Here is a 17,617-nt window from a genome sequence, read left to right as displayed (position 1 = left end):
GTCAAAAACCACTAAATTCAAGGGGGGGGAGGTAAAACGATTAAAAGAAGAACTTGCCCATTTGAAAAAGGCTTTCCCCTAAGGCTTTCCCCTTGGTCTGGTTAAAGCAAAAGATGTTATGAGTGTACTTTTAAGTCACTGCTGCCCAAGAAGACAAACAGAGTCACATTAAAAAAATAAAAATAAAAAAGCACAACTACCTTTTCCTAGAAAATATTTGAAGTACCATCTGGTATGGTACTCTGGGTTTTCCAAGTGCACATCTGTTCGGTGCCACGTACCAGGGGCATAATCTGTATTCTGAAACAGAAAGAGAAACCGGGGAGTCTATGGTACCTTTGCAGAAATGGAAAGAACGATGGAGGAGTGTGCATTTGTGGATTTTTGGGTGTGCATGGAGGATAGGAGACAGGGAAAGAAAAGGGTATATATAGCAATAAAATGCAGAAGTAGACAACACAGTGGTCTATAATAAGGAAAGGTAGATTTAGACATAACTGCCCCCTTCAAGAATTTTCAACAGGGCTTCAAGCATAGGCCTTGGTCACAAAGACTTGATCACTACCATATATATTACCCTCCTTTCCCCATATGAACTGGGACTGGGGCAAAGAGCTCTTTCAGACCTTCATTTCTGGTAGCAACAGTGGTTTTGGAAAAGCCCTTCCCTGGACTCCCATGGGTGAGCTGATACAAATCAGAAGGGCGTGAGGAGCTACAAGAAATGGGCAGATATTGCCAAAGCCTCTGGAGCTGCTCATAATGCAGAAGAAAGGGTCACTAAAGATCCCCTTGCCTGATCTCTATATGCAGGAACAGATTGATGAGCACTGACCCAATGCTCTTGTCCCTTCAGCAAAGTGGCACTTTCTTTTCCTGTTGCTCTGATGCAGAAGAACATTGAGATGTAATCTGAATGCAGGAGGCAGTGGAATGACCTTTTATCATCCTGCAACAATCATGCCCCCAGAACCCAAGGTTATGAGAGTAAATACTCTAGCTAAGGTCTACAGCCTGGAATTGGCAGATCAGCATATAGTGTTAGAACCAGGATCCCATGGCTGCCCTATTTCACATGAGTTGGAGCATCTCACTGGGTTGTGAAGGTTACCCTGGAGCTACAGTGACTGTCTAGTGGCTCTTTTCAACAGGATGAGTTAAAAAAGCTTTCTCTCTACACCTAGATATCACTCATCTTTCCTGGCTTTTACTATGCCCCAAGGTGATTCCTTGATTCCAGTTCCTGGTTCCTGACTCCCACCTGACATTCGCATCCAGTCTTGGCACATGCTTACTCAAAGAAAAGCTCCCAACCCAAAAGAGCCCTGAAGGTTGAGATCTCATCCTACCTCATCGACAGAGCCATTTTCCACCCGGAAGCGGCCAGCTCTTTGGATGGCTCCATCAGCATCACTGGAAATAAGCTGTGAAACAAGAGCAAACATAAGACAGTGGAACCCACTAGTCAGTCTGGATTCTCCATCAAATGCAACCTGTTAATAGACCTCTTTAAAGATTTCAAAGAACTCTGGATGCCCTTTACGAGAGCTACTTTGCATATCTATCAGTAGGTCCAAAACACAGGCTTGTTGTCATTGTTAGTCTTGGGTTGAGCTGACCAATCTCTAGGAGCAGTGGCAGTCTCATGACTAAGGGGTATGTGGTTTCTCTGAGGAGCAGGAAAATGGCCAATCCAAGACCTTTTTAAGGAAGGCAAAATGATCACAGTGAGGGGACAGAGGAAAGCCCTGTTGGATCAGACCAAAGCCATCTAGAAAACACATATGAGACAACCAGTAGCATTCTTTTAGTTATGTTCCCCTGTGGTAGATATTACTTCTATTGAAAGGAAAACATGGTTAGGGTCAGAGAAGCAGGATGCCATCAGTTCAGGAACCTCCAGGACCTTGGACAGCAATCTTCAGGGAGGTAAGAGACTGGAAGATAACTGAAGCCTTACAGAGGCTGTCAAACCCAGAAAACATAGAGGTTCTCCTCCACTCTTAGTTCTTCAACAGGTTCATGCACTTCTGAAGGAAAGGAAGAGTTGTGTGTGTGTGTGTGGGGGGGGGGGGTCTGAGGTTGAGGAGAGGGCCGTGTTGTCATGCCAAAAAGGCATATTAAATGGGTAACCAGTAAGTCAATGGATTCTGAGTCCTCTGTGGATCACTGCTGAGCCTTCAGACATGACAGGAAGGGTGCTTCTTGCTCAGTCTTCTCCTGGACATGCTGGTTTCCTACCTGCAAGGCTATAACATGTTCATTAAAAAATTTATGGATCTCCGCTATCCCTCACCCTAAACAAGTCTGAATTGCCACGCCCCATGACAATGCCTTTGCAATCTACCTATCCTGTTCAGCTGAATCTACCTATCCTGTTCAGCCCAGCCTTATTTACTACCAGACAAGTGGCAATTTGAACCCAGATTTGCCCAGTCTTAATCACATCACTCTAAAACAGCCTCACCACGTTGACTCCATCGGCAAAGGAGCATCCCACCAATCTCCATACCATCCTTTCCCATGGCTTTTTAAAAAAATGAAGTGAATTGCTTCTCCTGGAAGTCCTAGTCTTCTTTGAAATAGGTTGAAGGGGACCCTGTTGCTGTTTAACCTACACTCCTTTTTCCTAAAAGCAGAAGTGGATTTCCCTTTTTGTTATTGTTGTTAATCTGGTGCATTTTTAGCACCCTGTGTGCCCCAGGAAGGTCTCCGAGGCAGACAACCAGCCCTTGGACCTGCCTTTGTTGTCCTGTAGCTTCTTTAAAAAGGACAGCAAGAACTGAAGAAACACAGCCCAGGCATCTCGTATGCCAAAAGGTACCATTTGTAGTGCCGATAATCAATGCTTCCAACCAGGGAAATGCAATGACTTCACTACGCCATTCTCCTGCCGCGCTTGCCATTGTCAAACAGCAGCTTGCAGGAGCGAGACTTTGCAATTTAAAACGTTTCACCGTCCCTGCAAGGATGTTTTGTGGTTTATTCTAACCAATCTGCGGGCGGCAGCCACCGGCAATTGCTAACCACACAAACCAAAATGGAGCTTGTGGAAGTTTTCCCCCCATTCCACCCACCTGAAAGCCCCACAAGAAAAAAAGCAATGGGAAAAAACAACTCCAAGTTACGAATGAACAAATGTGAAAGAAAGAAAGAAAGAAAGATCCAATGTGTGTCAGAGGGAGTCAGGTAAACAAGTGTAAAAGAAAGACAGAGAGATGTTTCTCTGCAGACAGACGCCGACCAATGACTCCAATAAAAGCTTAATGAGATATATGAAATCAGAAGCGGGATCAGGGATATCAAATTGTCAAAGTCTGACATGCAGCTCCTGTTAGAGAACTTGGAAATGCGGGCATTACCACTACTGCATTTAATGTTAAAATGTCAAGAGAAATTAGAAGATTTTGTTATGCGAACCATTAATAAAAATGTCAGCCAAGGTCTTGCAGCAGTCTACACAACTTCCTAATTTTATGATTCCATGATTACATTGTAGAAATGCAACAAAACTCTGTTAGTGAATTGTATAGATGCTCGTCCAGGAGCTGTGTCATGCATGCTCCAATGTGCATCGTGTATTTCTGGCTTGAGTTGTGCATATTTGATGCATACTGTGCACTACTGACATACATCGGACACTCTTGTTGTGTTTCTAGTTCTCAAACAGGAGACATCCCTTATAATAAGGGACACATAGCAACCCTGATAGGGAGGGTACAACATTGACTTTTACAACAGGCAGGCAGCATGAAGCATCTGGACTGGCTCAGCTTTGAATAAATACAGTAATAGCCCAGTCTAGAATCTCTTCCCAGTCAACATATGAACAAACACATAAAGCATGTGTGTATGAGAACACAGAAGCGGCTCTTCACAGAATCAAACTATGGTCAATATAACCCAGTAATGTCTCTCTGTACAATAATGGTACTCCTAGATACTAAGTACTAAGCATCACTTGCTGTCTGTTTCTTTTTTAACTGGAGATGCCAGGAACTGAATCTTGGACCTTCCACATGTGAGACATTGCTTTTTCATTAAATTATGGCCCTTTTCCAAGGGAACAGAATCCAGGTTCATCGACTGACCCTGGAATAGACAACGCACTCCAGATCTGGATTTGGATACAAAAACCCACGGCTACAATTTTGTCCTGACAGATGGGACTGTCCTTCTGGATTTGATAGTTATCCGAGTTGGTCTCTGAGTCCCGTTTTTTTGTGAAAGCACTGCTTTCTCTGTGTCCCAAGTGAGGAGTTGCTTTTCTTTTCCAGGAGAATGCTGGGTAACAAAAAAAACAAAACTGCGCGCTTGCCAAGAAACTCCAGTAATGCTTGAAGTGAATTCACAGCATGTTGCGGCTAGCTGTTCTTTGAGCTGTCTCCCCCGTCAATCTTCTCCCCAGACACCGCTAGCCCAGACTTCTGTTCCCATGTTCCTGACGTGATCGGAGAGACTATAAGGCTTTTATTGTTCCTATTTGGCTTAAACAGCCAGTGGTTTGTAATTCAGCACTGGGCAGCATTCACTCTTGGGTTGCTATGGATGTTTTTATGGGGCAGAAGCATATGTGTATGGGGGCAGGAGCATATGTGCCAGGTTATGTGTTTCTCTGACACTGGCGATCATATTGAGCAAATAAAACTGAAGCTTGTGACACAGATTCCCACCCATCCACCTCTGGATCCATTACAGTTGGATAATCGCAGATTCTTTACCCACGGATTCAACCATCCATAGCTTGAAAATACTCCAAAATGATATAAATTCCAACAAGGAAACCTTGATTTTGCTATTTTATATAAGGAACACCACTTCACTACCCCACTGTATTGAATGGGACTTGAGTATCCATGGATTTTGATATTCACAGAGGATACCTAGGGCCCACTGTACATTGGTCTGAGGTGATCAGAAATGTTTTAGTCAGGATGGGCCATACAGTACTTTGGTACCAACATCATGTTGCCTGGCCTTGGTTCCTTGCCCAGTTTAGACACAGACAGGAAGAAGAGCCATTCAAAGACTTGGTCTTGCACTCCAAAGGTATACTGCCGATGTAGCTCACCAACCCTGGGCCTTGGGAGCCAATGCCTACCAGATTTGAGAACAGAAATCTTTCCTTGATATGTCTGGAACCAAGAGATGAACAGACCACCAACTTCCATAAAGCCTCTACTTTGCTAAGACATCAACTCTTCTTGTGTAAGGGAGAGCCCTCCGGCCAAGACATTCTGCAATGCCCTTGCCTTGCCTTGCCTTCTTTATTGTAATTTCACCTTGCTGGGCATGATTCTGCCAAGTCAGTAAGTGCTTCTGCCGTGGTCAGTGTGCCTTAAGCCATGAAATGTGATTGCACAGGACAAGAAAAAAGCCAGAAACCAAAGACCTAGCTAAATCAATACATGAAAAGTCAGTCCCTTGACCAACCCTTACTTGCTGCTTTAATGGTTTAGCCAATATTATTTAGCTTAGTTTATATATCCTATCTACTTGGCTTATCTCCTGCCCCTCTATGGTTGTTTGGTTGACAGGCATGGCTGGTTATTAAATGTCTAGCATCTATTTCCTTGGAACAATCTATTCCTTAGTAAGAACTCAATGCATCAAATGTCTATCTAGTGTTGTATACTGCCAACTAGATGCCTATGGATACTCATAAACAGCATCCAAATTCTCCCCCATTTCTTTGTGCATAAGGCTCATCTCAAAGAACCTGGCCCTCTTCAATCCTTGCTTGTAGCCTGGAGCTAATGGGAAATGTGTAACTCATAATAGCACTGGGTTTCCACCATAAGGACAACATATGCAGGATCTGTGTGCCGAGAATCCTCGCTGGTCTGCAAGAAATCCACATTAAAAAAGCCATTCAGCGTCTGGTTTCTATCACCCCTGTCTTACTCAGAACTGGAAATTACATTATATTTCCATGTTTCCAGGCTCCAAGATGTGCCGAGCCTTTGGGAGCTGAACAGGCTGCACGTAAACAGGGTCCAGCCTGCTTTTACTTATGCAGACACTTTTGATGGGGTACCACTGGCGATGCTTTGACCAGCCTCGATCCATCCAAAGATAGCTGTCATTTGCAGAAGGATAAGGAAAACGTTGCTGTCACTCAGAGCTGATGGGGAAAACGGAGTAGAACTGAGCTACTGGGTGGTTCGAATGAAAGCGTGTGTTGGGCCTTCAAGTTGTCTGTCGATTTGTGATGACCCCATCGAGACTTCTGGAAAATCTAATGAAGCAGCTAATACATATATAAATTGTGTACCCTTGATAGTAAAGCCCTAGCAATTTCCATATATATAGGGAAAGGGGATAGAAAGAATATAGTCTTCCCAAGGTTGGCGACCTTCAAATGTTCTGATGTCCTGGATTCCAGCATGATCAAATATTATGGGAACAGTGTAAGCGGTGAGCGTATCACATTCTCAATTTAAGTGGGCCTGACAGTCCTAGTCAATGTCTCACACAGACTGACTTTGTGCTTCTATCTACAGTTTTAAACACCCCAGAAATCTCAGCTGATTCTGCAGCAGATACTCAAGGGATACAGTCAGAAGCTATTAGGACTGAAGGAAACAGCCTGGTCATGAGCAGAAGGGGAAAAAAGCAATCCAAAACAGGCAGAGAAGGTCAACATTCCTGAAAACAACAGAGGGAAGGTTCAGATTGTCCCTGTGGCTACCTAAGTTGCCCAGATGGAAGTAGCAAGGCTAGACAGTTATATAGAGACAGCATGGACACTATTGATTTTTTTCAGGCCACCTGTCTGACTGGACCAACAAAAAGCCGTTGTCGTTTTGTCAATTTTCATGTGTGGCACCAGGGCGACAGACCAATAACTCTTTCACCCTGAGATCTCTCCCAATGGTGTAGAGAATAAGACTGCTTTTCCCTCCAAGCACCTTAGGAAAGGTTCCCTGGATGCTGTTGTTTGAAAGCCACTACCTAACACAATATTACCTCCATGGCATATAGATATGGCTTCTCACCTGGCTTCCTCTTTTAGTGTGTAAGGAGATACACTAGTCTGAGAAACCTCATCCTTTACCCTTACACCTGCTACAACTTCAAGGAATTACTGATGCACACCCCCAGCATTCAGTATACCCAAAACAAGGAACAGTAAACCATTCTGGAAGGCCGGTCTCAAAGTGCCTCATTCAGACATCTTATTGTTCAAAAAGATGCAGCTCCATACAAAGCTTGCATCCTGAAGACATGTGATGTATTTCCTCGGCAAAGCTCAAGCTGTGGCTGACAGCTTGGATGCTGTCAAAACTGAAATGAAAACACCCACACTTTGTGTGTGATCCCTGAGCCTTAGAGAGGTTTCACCACCACATCACAAGTGCAAAGGCATGGATCTTCTCAATGGTGTCTTGCAAGCTATCTGATGTGGTAAATTGGTAATGGTTATCTTTCTCCAATGTGATACCACATTGATGTATAATATTCCACAGGACTTCGTCGTGGCAGTTAAGGTGAAATCACAGTGTGATGTGCAAGGCTGTCATGGCTAGCATCCATAGTTTTTGTGGGTTTTTCAGGTTAAGGGGCCATGTTCTGGAAGGGTTTATACCCCACACATATCCATGCCACCATTCTCTGAAGATGCCAGCCACAGATGCACGCGAAATGTCAGGAATAAACTCTTCCAGAACATGGCCACAGAGCCCGAAAAACCCACAAAAAGCTATGAAATCACAGTGCTATAACTTATGTAGTGCGAAAGGGTCCCAGGGAAAAATTAGAAAGTGATTTCAGTTACACACACATTTTGTCTTCTACACACACCAGACCACATGTTGCCATTAAAAGGGAACAGAATAGATCTGTATATAAAACTAGCTATTGGTTAACTGTGCTAAGCTTACCATTTCCCTTTCCCAGCTGCAGAAAGCTTGTCAGGAATATTGAACCTATTCCTTTTCTAAACTTTCAGCCTCCTAAGCAAAGAGGTATGTCTATGTGAATATATCTTCAAATTGTCTATTGACTATTGACTAAGGGTTGTCTTAGGCAAGAAATATTCAAAGGTGGTTTTGCCAGTTCCTTCCTTTGAAATATAGCCGACAGCACCCATTGGTGGTCCCCTATCCAAGTACTAACCACAGCTGATCCTGCTTAGCTTCCAAAATCAGAAATGATCTGATGCCTTTATAGACACCTCATAAATAAAACAGGAAAGCTTTTCAATTATTCTATATATAGACACACACACACCTTTTTTCACAAATCCAGGTAAAAATATGACTTGACATTTTGCCCATCACAGTCATCTAAAGCAGAAATCTCCCTGCCAGGGATATTTTTACCTCCTGTAAAAAGTGATAATTATGCACTGAAATAGATTGTTATTTCTCAGCTTTTGGCCACTCCAGGAGGCACCTTTGATGCCAAAGCAATCATATGGACCGCCTGCCTTTGGAAAGGTGTGAAACATATTAATTGCGTTTATTTTAATGTAGCATCCTTTCTTTCTTCTGAGGAGTTCACGACAGGATAGCCCAGTCCACTCTTACATCGTCTACACATTATCCTTACCAAGAACAACCCTGTGAGGTTGGCTGGGGAGGGGAGGCATGGCTGGGCATCCGACCACAAGGCAAAGATCAGGTCATTTTAATACTACTAGTACTCACAAAACCACAAACTACAGTGGCCCCTCCATATTCTCTGGGGTTAGGGGTGAAGGCGAATGTGGAAAAACTGCAAATAAAACAACACTATTCTTTTTACCAAAGAGGACACCGCTCTAGGATTCTCCAGGTCTTCCAGTGCAACTCTATGGCCAACATCTGCCAGATGTTGATCACAGAATCATGCTGGAGGACCTACAAATGCCTAGAGAAGTGTTTTCTCTTCCTTGTCCTCTGCCTACCTGGAAGATTTTAGCAGCATTAGCATTGGGAGGTAGTTTTGTTAAGTTCGGCATGCCTGCGCATAAACAACTCTGGGGGACCTTTCGGCCAAGAAGTGGTGCAAAACGCTTTAAATATATGAACAAAAAATAAATGTGGTGATTAAAAAAAGGTTTCTTTTACAAAATATAAATTGGAACAACATGTTAAATCAGATCAGAACCTCTTGGGTCAGTTAATTCCCTAACCACCCATCCAATATAGACTGCCAAAGTTAGCGGTCAACCCATCCTCTAGGAACCGGAATGAGAGCTGCATTAAAGGTCAGAAAATGTGCTCCCAAACATGATGCATGTTCTCTCAACAGCAAACCCACTTTCAAGTTCAGTGGTGCAAAGGCTCACAGTCCCCTGCCAATGAGGCCAAGGTACATTTCTCGTTTAAATCACAGTATCCTGATGCTGCATTAAAATCCTCACCGTTTTTTGTCTCAACAATTACGTGCCACATCAGTGAATAAATTAGCTCCTTCCAAACCTGAAGGACAATAACATTAAAAGCATTTTTTCAGGAGCATCCCATGGAAAGAACACAGTGTCCCAAAAAGCAGGGAACTGATGAAGTTCAACCGACGGAGCTAGCAAAGAACATCAAGGCTTGGTGGAGAGATGTTATTTGACCACCCTTGCAGAATTCAAAACAGTAAGAGCAACAACAAATCTCGGAATGGCTCGAAGCAAATGTCGAACTTGCACAAAGCGCTAGGAAACCCAACAGAATTAAACAAGGAAAAGTACACACTCAGAGCACTGAAAGGGGACCTGAGGCACTCCAGATGTGGACAGGCTTCAGTTGGAGACTGGAAAAGACTGACAGATCAGAGGAGGAAAATTTATCATTATGGTGGGCAAAGTGTGCCATATAAGTGATTTGCAATCCCCCAAAGGTCCCTATTGTCCCTGCCTGACACAGCCTCATATTCTTGGATGGCATCATAGCAATTTTTGGGGATCCACTGGCAAGATTTAAGCCCTGGAAAGGGCTTTTTTTTCAAAACCTGAAGTGACTTCTGCTTATTGCCAGGTTTTCCTTTTAAATAAATATCCCTCCTGGGCTAAAATTAGTTTAGTCCCCACAAGGGTGCAAGGGAACATCCTAAATAAATAATTGTAGAGGATTTATATCCTTGGGGATCTTACCACCAGTAACTCAGATAACTTCCTTTTCCTCACTGTTTTTTAGCAGCAGTACTTTAGCTTTCTTCTGTTTTCCTGCTTAATATCAGCAGATATTCCAGGATTATCAACAGAGTGAGCCGGTACTGGTTTGAATGTTGGACTATGACTCTGGAGACCAGGGTTCAAATCCCAGGTCAGCCATGTAGACCCAATGGGGTGACCATGGGCAAGTTACACTCTCTTATCCTTAATGGATGAGCAATGGCAACACTCCTCTGAACTAATCTTGCCAAGAAAATCCCGATCTTAGGGTCACCATAAGTAGGAAATATCTTGAAGGCGCACAACAACAACAATATCAGCAGGAGTGGCTCAGAGAGTCTTCTTTTGACTTCCAGAAATCAAAATATCTATGGCGATTTATGGCAGGCTCCCTTTTTTTGCTTCTAGAAAAACCTCAGTTTGGATTTTTCACCTGAAACTGGCCACTGCAAGTTGAGCAAAAAAATCAAAAGCACTATCCGACTCTGAAGGGAGTCATGGCAGACCTCTTTTTTGCTGATAGGAGGTTCCCTGCACACACATATTGGAAACTCAGAGCCTGGGCACTGCCCCTTGGATGACAAGCAAGAACATTTTGCCAAATTGTGATGCGTCTACCACAATTTCCTGATAAGTTATGTCCTTTTTTTCGCTTGTAGTACCTCCGCTCAACTTGAAATTTCAACCTGAAACTCTGCATGACAACTTGGACAACGACCAGAAACACTCCATCAAACTTGGAGGTGCCTGACGCGATGTTCTGCAAAGTTATGGCTGTCACTGACAAACCCACACATTATGTTTATATATGCAACTGGGGGGGAAATTAAACCTCTATTCATTTTTCTCTCAGCCTGTCTCCAACCTTGTTACAACCTTCTATGTGATAGCAAGCTTTCCAGCTGGATATGGGTTTGAACCTGAATCCAACACTAAAACCTTGCAACTACATTAGCTTTCGGTGTTGAATCTGTTGGATAACCTTGTGGGAACATATTACAACAAAGCAGGTCCTTATTTGCAGAATAATATGATTTCCATTCTCCGGAAGAAAAGATCATAGATAGCCGTCACATCCTTATTCCGCACCAGGATAATAAATTCTAGGCTGGGGTTTCAATTCCTCCTTTTTTTGTCCTTTGAGCTCCGATAAATAAATATCCGCAGCGTCAATTAACAATGTTAACACAGTCCTGTTCCTCAACCCTGCAGCCTGCTGATGTCACCTTATTGCTTGTCTTTCACAGCGCCCTTAAAAGTAATGTAATGTCAAGGAAGACTGTCTAGGCCAGCACATAAAATATTGCCATAGGCCATGGCAGGGCCTGGTGCGCGAGGGTGCGCTGTGTGGAGTTCAGCTTGCATGACCCAACTGGAGTCTACAAGCCTCGGGAATCAAGACAGATCAGAAGGACAATCAGATTTTAGTCTACTTAGATCAGACACTGGCTCCTGACATACTTCAGTTGGCATTTTAAAACAATGCGCTTTCAGATGGTGCCAGATGTCCTCTAAGTCATTAAAGATGCTCCCTATTTCTTTTTAAATGTCTTTTGTTCTACAACAAGGAAAGCCAAATGGAGATCTCCAAGCCAGATCCCACCTTATCCTCTACTGCTTTTGCCTGATAAGCGTCTATGAGGGACAATGTTTGTCTACATAAGAAAAAACTGCTATGGGTATCTATGAATACTGCCGAAAATCAAGGTAGGCATGTTGATCCAAAAAAAAAGAAGTGTGAGTCCCAAACCCACAGGTGGACAATATCTTTATTAGGATCAACAACAATTGCAAAATAGTGTGCAAACCTTTAGTTCTGGAGTAGTAGAATTTGTAGTTGGAGAGCCAGCGTGGTTTTTTGTGATTGTCAGACTGAAGACTCTTTGAGATCAGGGTTCGTATCACCACTCAGCCATGGCTCCCTCTCCATTTTATGCCTTCATTCCTTCATTCCTTTCTTTCTTTTGCTTCAACCCTTGCCAAGGAAGATTTCGCTATTGTCTTGTAATTTGTTCACAAAGTGTGGGAATGAAAAATTCTATATCATATCATGTGTGAGTCACAGGAAGTGTTTTAATTTTTCTCCCCCAATCTTTCTGATCAAATAATTAGAGTGAAATGAAACAAGGATATTCACTGAGTTAATGGAGTCATCAAGGAAGACTGTTGGAAAGCAAGAAGATGCATTACAGGTGGACTGATTAAATCAAGGAAGCTACAGCCCTGAATCTGTAAGACCTGAGAACGGCTGTTGATGGCTGGCGCTCTCTGAAGGAATGTCATGTTGAGGATGGAGCAAGCTTGAGGATGAAGCAAAAGATTCAAACTAGAGGTAAAGCAATCCCACCTAAATGTTAGGACGAACTTCCTAAGGGTAAAAGCTGTTGGAACACGCTGCCTCGGAGGGTGGTGGGGTCGCCTTCTTTGGAGGTTTTTAAACAGAATCTGGAAACTTCATTTCATGCACAAAATTATTTAGAATATTGTATGACATTACCTTCAAGATATGTGTATAAGGTGTATCTGAAACATACTTGAATTTCATGTTTAGACCTGGGTCCCCTCTCCAAGATATCTCATTATGTACATGCAAATATTCCATTATCCAAAGCAATTCTGGTCCCAAGCATTTCAGATTAGGGAGACTCAATCAACCTGTATTTCATTTCCCTTAAATACAATGAATTTTGATGCAGCTTCAAACTTTGCCCTGAGAACCATTAGATATCAACAACCAAAAAATATCAACTTCATCTGGAGCAACCCACATTCCCAATCAGCCCATTCCCACCCCATCCCTTGTAAAACCCAACAACTAGAGCAGACCACTGAATAAAGTGTTAAGGAATAAAACATACAAAATGCATTACAGAGGCAGTCAGATGCAAGGGATCTTAAAAGTTCTTCCTGTACCTTTCCACTATATGCTAAGCTCATCTTGAGTGCAGAGAGGGGGGGATTATATATTACTTGCTCACATAGTTCCAGCGCAGAGATGAAATGGACCAAAGAAAATCCATATAGACACAGCATGCTACTGAACTACACAATACACTTCCATAAGATGGGATAGTCTACATGAGCAATGTCAAAGAAGACTGAGATCAAAGCTATTAGTGGCTGCTAGCCATGATGGCTATATATTATCAGAACCTAGAAAAACTTTATCATTTCAACTACAACTCCTACTGTCCTCTAGCCCTTTTTCATCTAGGAGGGATACATCTAGGGGACATAGTTCAAAGTATTTTTTTTTCTCCAAGCTGTGCACATCACTTCCAATGTCAGAGCCAGCATACCTTTCAACATTATTTGCTAGGGAAAAAGAACATAAGGATGCTATTGTACTCATGTCCTGCTTGAGGTCTTCCCCACAGGGGCCACTGTGAGGACAAAATGTCAGCCTGGAGATTGGTTTCATCCTATTTTCCTGAATTTAAAGTTCACAAGTTGTGGGGTCAAGGTATTGCACTTTCTCAAAGCAAGAATGAACTGACTTCAGAATATGCCAGATGAAAATGGACCATTTTGTTTCTCCTAGGCTATTGATGTGTGTCATACAACTGGCGCAAACAAGTGGATAAGACTATTAACAATTTTGTGCAAGTGGAGCACCTTTATGGGCGGTGCTGGTTGAGCCTTCTAGGAAGTGAAGTCCAAAACATCTGGCAGAATATGGATGGATAAAACAGACAATCTGAAGCAGTGGTCTTCCTGTGATAAATAATATTTAATGACTGACAACTCAGTGTTCATAAAGATGCTTCAAACTCTCCACTTACTTGATAATTTATATATTTTATTTACATCCTGCCCTTCTCCCAGGACCAGATGCCTTGTTTTGCAGAACTAGTCTGGGTTTGGATATCTCACCACCTGTCCTATGGGAATTGGTTAGGCTCCTGGATCCTACCCTGAAGAATGCACCAAAAATGAGAGCAAGAGACCCTAAAAATGAAAGAGAAGGGGAGAGAGAGAGAGAGAGAGAGAGACAGAGAGAAAGAAACCCTAAAATATTCCCACCTTAGCATGAATTAGACTAAACATCACCGCCAATTTTTATACGTTCATTTTCAATCAAACGTTCCAAGTCAGCCAGGAAGGAAAGCACAACCTCTTCTAAAGAATCAGAATGTTTTCTGTGTTCTCTCTCTTACCAGTTTCAGCAATGCCAGATTTAACACACACATATGGAATTGGTCTCCTTGGCACAGTACTGCTCAACAATAGTCTATCAGGCGCTGAGCCCTGGGTGCCTACATATTCTCTGGCACAAACTGCCATTAAGCAGAATCTTGCTATTGTTTTCCAGTCAAAAGAGAGGGTTCCCCTTTCTTCTCCACCCGTTTCCTCTGCAGCCAATTCATTCTTAAAAATAATATATATATATATATATATATATATATATCTCAAATTGTATGCAATCTCCCTTTGAAAGTCAAAGAGGTGGGGGGGGGGGACAGAGGTGACAAACATGCCATGTATTTTTAAGAAATGAAATTTGAAAAAGGCAAAAGCTTTAGCCTTCACCTCCCTTTTGCAAATATACAAACCAACCTGGATTTCTAAACCTCCATGCAACAATGCCTCTGCATGCACGCCCCAAAATCAATTCTTAATTTCCATTTTTATAGCAATCCATATGGGTAAAGATTAGGACCCTTTTTACACCAATGCAGTCCCCACCCCTGGTGTTTGGGACTGCAGCTCCTATCAGCCCCAGCCAGTATGGCCCATTATCAGGGAGGATGGGAGGGAAAATCCAAAATATCTGGAACTGAGAAGGCTGTGTTGCATCCATTCACTGTAAAGCAAAATTTTCATCAACAGAGAGCATAAGCACAGAGTTATTTTATTTTTATTTCAGAGGTCTGAAGCGAAAAGAGATTCAATCCAGGTAAAAACAGATGTCCGCTGGGCTGCTTCCAAGACCCGCCTGCTGTAAATGTGATGCAGGGTGAAGGATGTGGAGAGAGAATGCTTTGAGAATCCGTACGTGTGCTTGCCACAACATGAGATGCAGGGCTCCTTACAAAAACCTTGGCGGACGTGAAGCAATGGACTGCGTTTCAATAAAAATCAAAAAATAAGAAACTTACCAGCTCTACTGATCCATAATGCTTTCTGCTGAACTCTCCGCGTCGACAACCCAGGTCCTCGGAGACAGAGCTGGAATAGAAGTGCTTCATCAGTAGACATAGCTAACTGGCCCCTCTAAGCTATTTGGGGGTTGGGGAGGGAAGAGAGATGTTTCCCCCCCAAGCTTCTCAGTTCTACTGAAGGAGGTTTGCAGCAGCAGCCTCCAGCTTCATCGCTGCAGGGAACCCTCCTGGAAAAACAGACAGCCTCTTGTAGCCATTGCAGAGCCAGAGTTTCAGAATTAAGGAATGGGAGGGCAAACTGGGGTGGAGAGAAGTGAAAATACCCTTTGATTGAAAGGTTTAAAAGGAAAAGGAAAAGGCTAGGGTCCAATTAAATATTTATTTGCGGCATAATGATCGATAGCGAAAGGCCAAGGCAGACAGTGGCTCATAATTGCGTTTGCAAGGCTCTTTCTCTCTCTTCCTCTCTCTCCCCCAATCTGTGAGAAGAGATTATCCTGCAGCAGATTTAAAACAAAAAAGGGGGAGACTGAGCGAACAGCCCAACACCCCCCTTTTGTTGAAAAGAGATCCTGCTTAGACTCTATCACAATTAACCTCCTCGCATTGAGGATGTCTGGTTCATTTTTCATATGGGAAGTTGGGATTTTCACCTCTGAAGCATACACCTCTCCCACAGCCCAGCCCAGGATGATTAAAAATGTCCTTTGCAAGGATCATCCCCACCCACAGCCTGGGTAAAGAAGGCCCACTAACCTCTGCTTAAGGATCAAGCAAAGTGGTGGGGGTTATTATGACTATTTATAGCATTCCCCCGAGTCCCAAATATTGCTGATGCAGAGATACAGTAGGACAGGTTGCCTGTCGCATCTCTGTACGAGTCACGTAGATAACAGTAACTCACGCAGAAACACAAGCGGGGGCATGATTCTTCATACTCCCCAAAACATCTGGGGTGCCAAAATGAGTTTGCTGTTGCTGTTGCTGTATATGCCTTCAATTCATTTCAGACTTACGGCCATTCCAAGGCAAATCCATCACTGGGGTTTCTTGGTAAGATTTGCTCAGAGATTTGCCATTGCCTTCCTCTGAAGCTAGGAGACGGCCAAGAACACACAATCGGTTTCCACAACTAAGCAGAGATTTGAACCCTGGTCTTTTGGGGTCCTAATCCAATGCTCAAAGCACTACACCAATGATTCCCAAACTTTAGCCCTCCATAGGTTTTGGACTTCTGCTGTCGGCCAAGCCGGCTGGGGCTTCTGGACGTTAAAGTCCAAAATACCTGGAAGACCAAAGTTTGGGAATCACTGCACTGCACCATGCTGACTCTCTCAAAGTGACATTCCCCTTGTCTCCAGATAATGATCCGGAATCTGTTCGGTCCGGCCCTCCAGTCTGATTTTGGCTTTTGATTTTAGTTTTTCCCTTTGCATGAATTCTTCCTCCAGGGCTCCCAGTTAAGACCAGGTTCCTTGACATCCAAGGGCCACCGTCCACCAAGTGCCACTCAGATCATCCTCCACCATTACTGCCTGTCCCAGTTGGCTAAGCTATTCAACTTGGCCGCTATTCCAGACCTGTTGGCCGCCAACTAGGTTTCAGGAGGTTGTTCCCAAGCCAGCTGGGACAAGAAATCTCTACTACAAAACACCAGGAAAATAAAGACAGAGGTGACAAAGCTGCAGAAAGGAGAGAAGCAGAGGTGTCTTGTGGCAAGCGAGGCTTCACTTTGGTTCACTCTTGCCACACTTAGGCAAAGATCAAGGGGAAAAATCCAATAAGGAGGATTTTGGAATCAACCTTTATGCTCTGCTTATTATGATTATGATTATTTTAACGTACCAGCTCCAAAGCACAAGTATTTAGCAATGCTCTTTCCTGCATCCACAGCCCAAACAAACCCTCCAGGGGACCAAAGCTTCAGCAAGGAAACCCAGATTTAGTCCAGCATCTCTCATCCACTGCTCTTGCTGGTCTTTAACCTCCAATAACTGTATCATTTGAGGAACCGCAGAGAAGAACTGGGACATACTGCAGCCCTTTTACATGCAACTGATCCATGTACTAGAAAGCTTTTGTAAGGTATTTTTGAATAAACCAACCCTCATCCCAGATGCCCTAGAGCTATGAAAGGATTTCATGAGACAGGAACAGAGAAGACAGAGACTCATGGGGTGTTGCTCTCTTTTTTTATTCGGAGGGTTAGAAAGCTAGCTTTTGTCACCCTTTTTTTAACACGCACACACATGCACACACCACACTTCTTCCTATAATTTAACGCTAAGGCTGGTTGTGCTGGTTGCCACAGAAACCAGAATAGAAATAATTCTGGTTGGATGGACATCTATTACTGAAACGGTTGCAAGGAGAATTTTAAGCAAAAGAGCCAGCCAGCGAGGCACCTCTGTGTGCTGTGTGTATG

General features: G+C 43.3%; 1 protein-coding gene across 4 annotated transcripts in view; it reads right to left on the bottom strand.

Moving 5' to 3' along the window:
* LOC149308049 (GTPase-activating Rap/Ran-GAP domain-like protein 3) overlaps positions 1-17,617 on the bottom strand; it is a 58,718-nt gene that overhangs the window by 25,632 nt on the left and 15,469 nt on the right. For 3 of the 4 annotated variants that reach the window (XM_089534979.1, XM_089534977.1, XM_089534978.1), the window contains exons 2-4: positions 15,190-15,259; positions 1,350-1,424; positions 201-300 (exon numbers count right to left, since the gene is read on the bottom strand). In XM_089534979.1, coding sequence (XP_089391105.1) covers positions 201-300; positions 1,350-1,424; positions 15,190-15,259 — 245 coding nt within the window. The remainder of the gene's footprint in view (positions 1-200; positions 301-1,349; positions 1,425-15,189; positions 15,260-17,617) is intronic. The other variant, XM_089534980.1, reaches the window with a different exon arrangement.

This window comes from Sceloporus occidentalis, unplaced genomic scaffold (genome assembly GCF_023333645.1).
Source record: "Sceloporus occidentalis isolate IW3139 unplaced genomic scaffold, rSceOcc1.0.p SCAF_8, whole genome shotgun sequence".
Lineage (NCBI taxonomy): Eukaryota > Metazoa > Chordata > Lepidosauria > Squamata > Phrynosomatidae > Sceloporus > Sceloporus occidentalis.
Note: the sequence above shows the minus strand (reverse complement) of the source record. Positions and strands in the feature narration are given on the sequence as shown.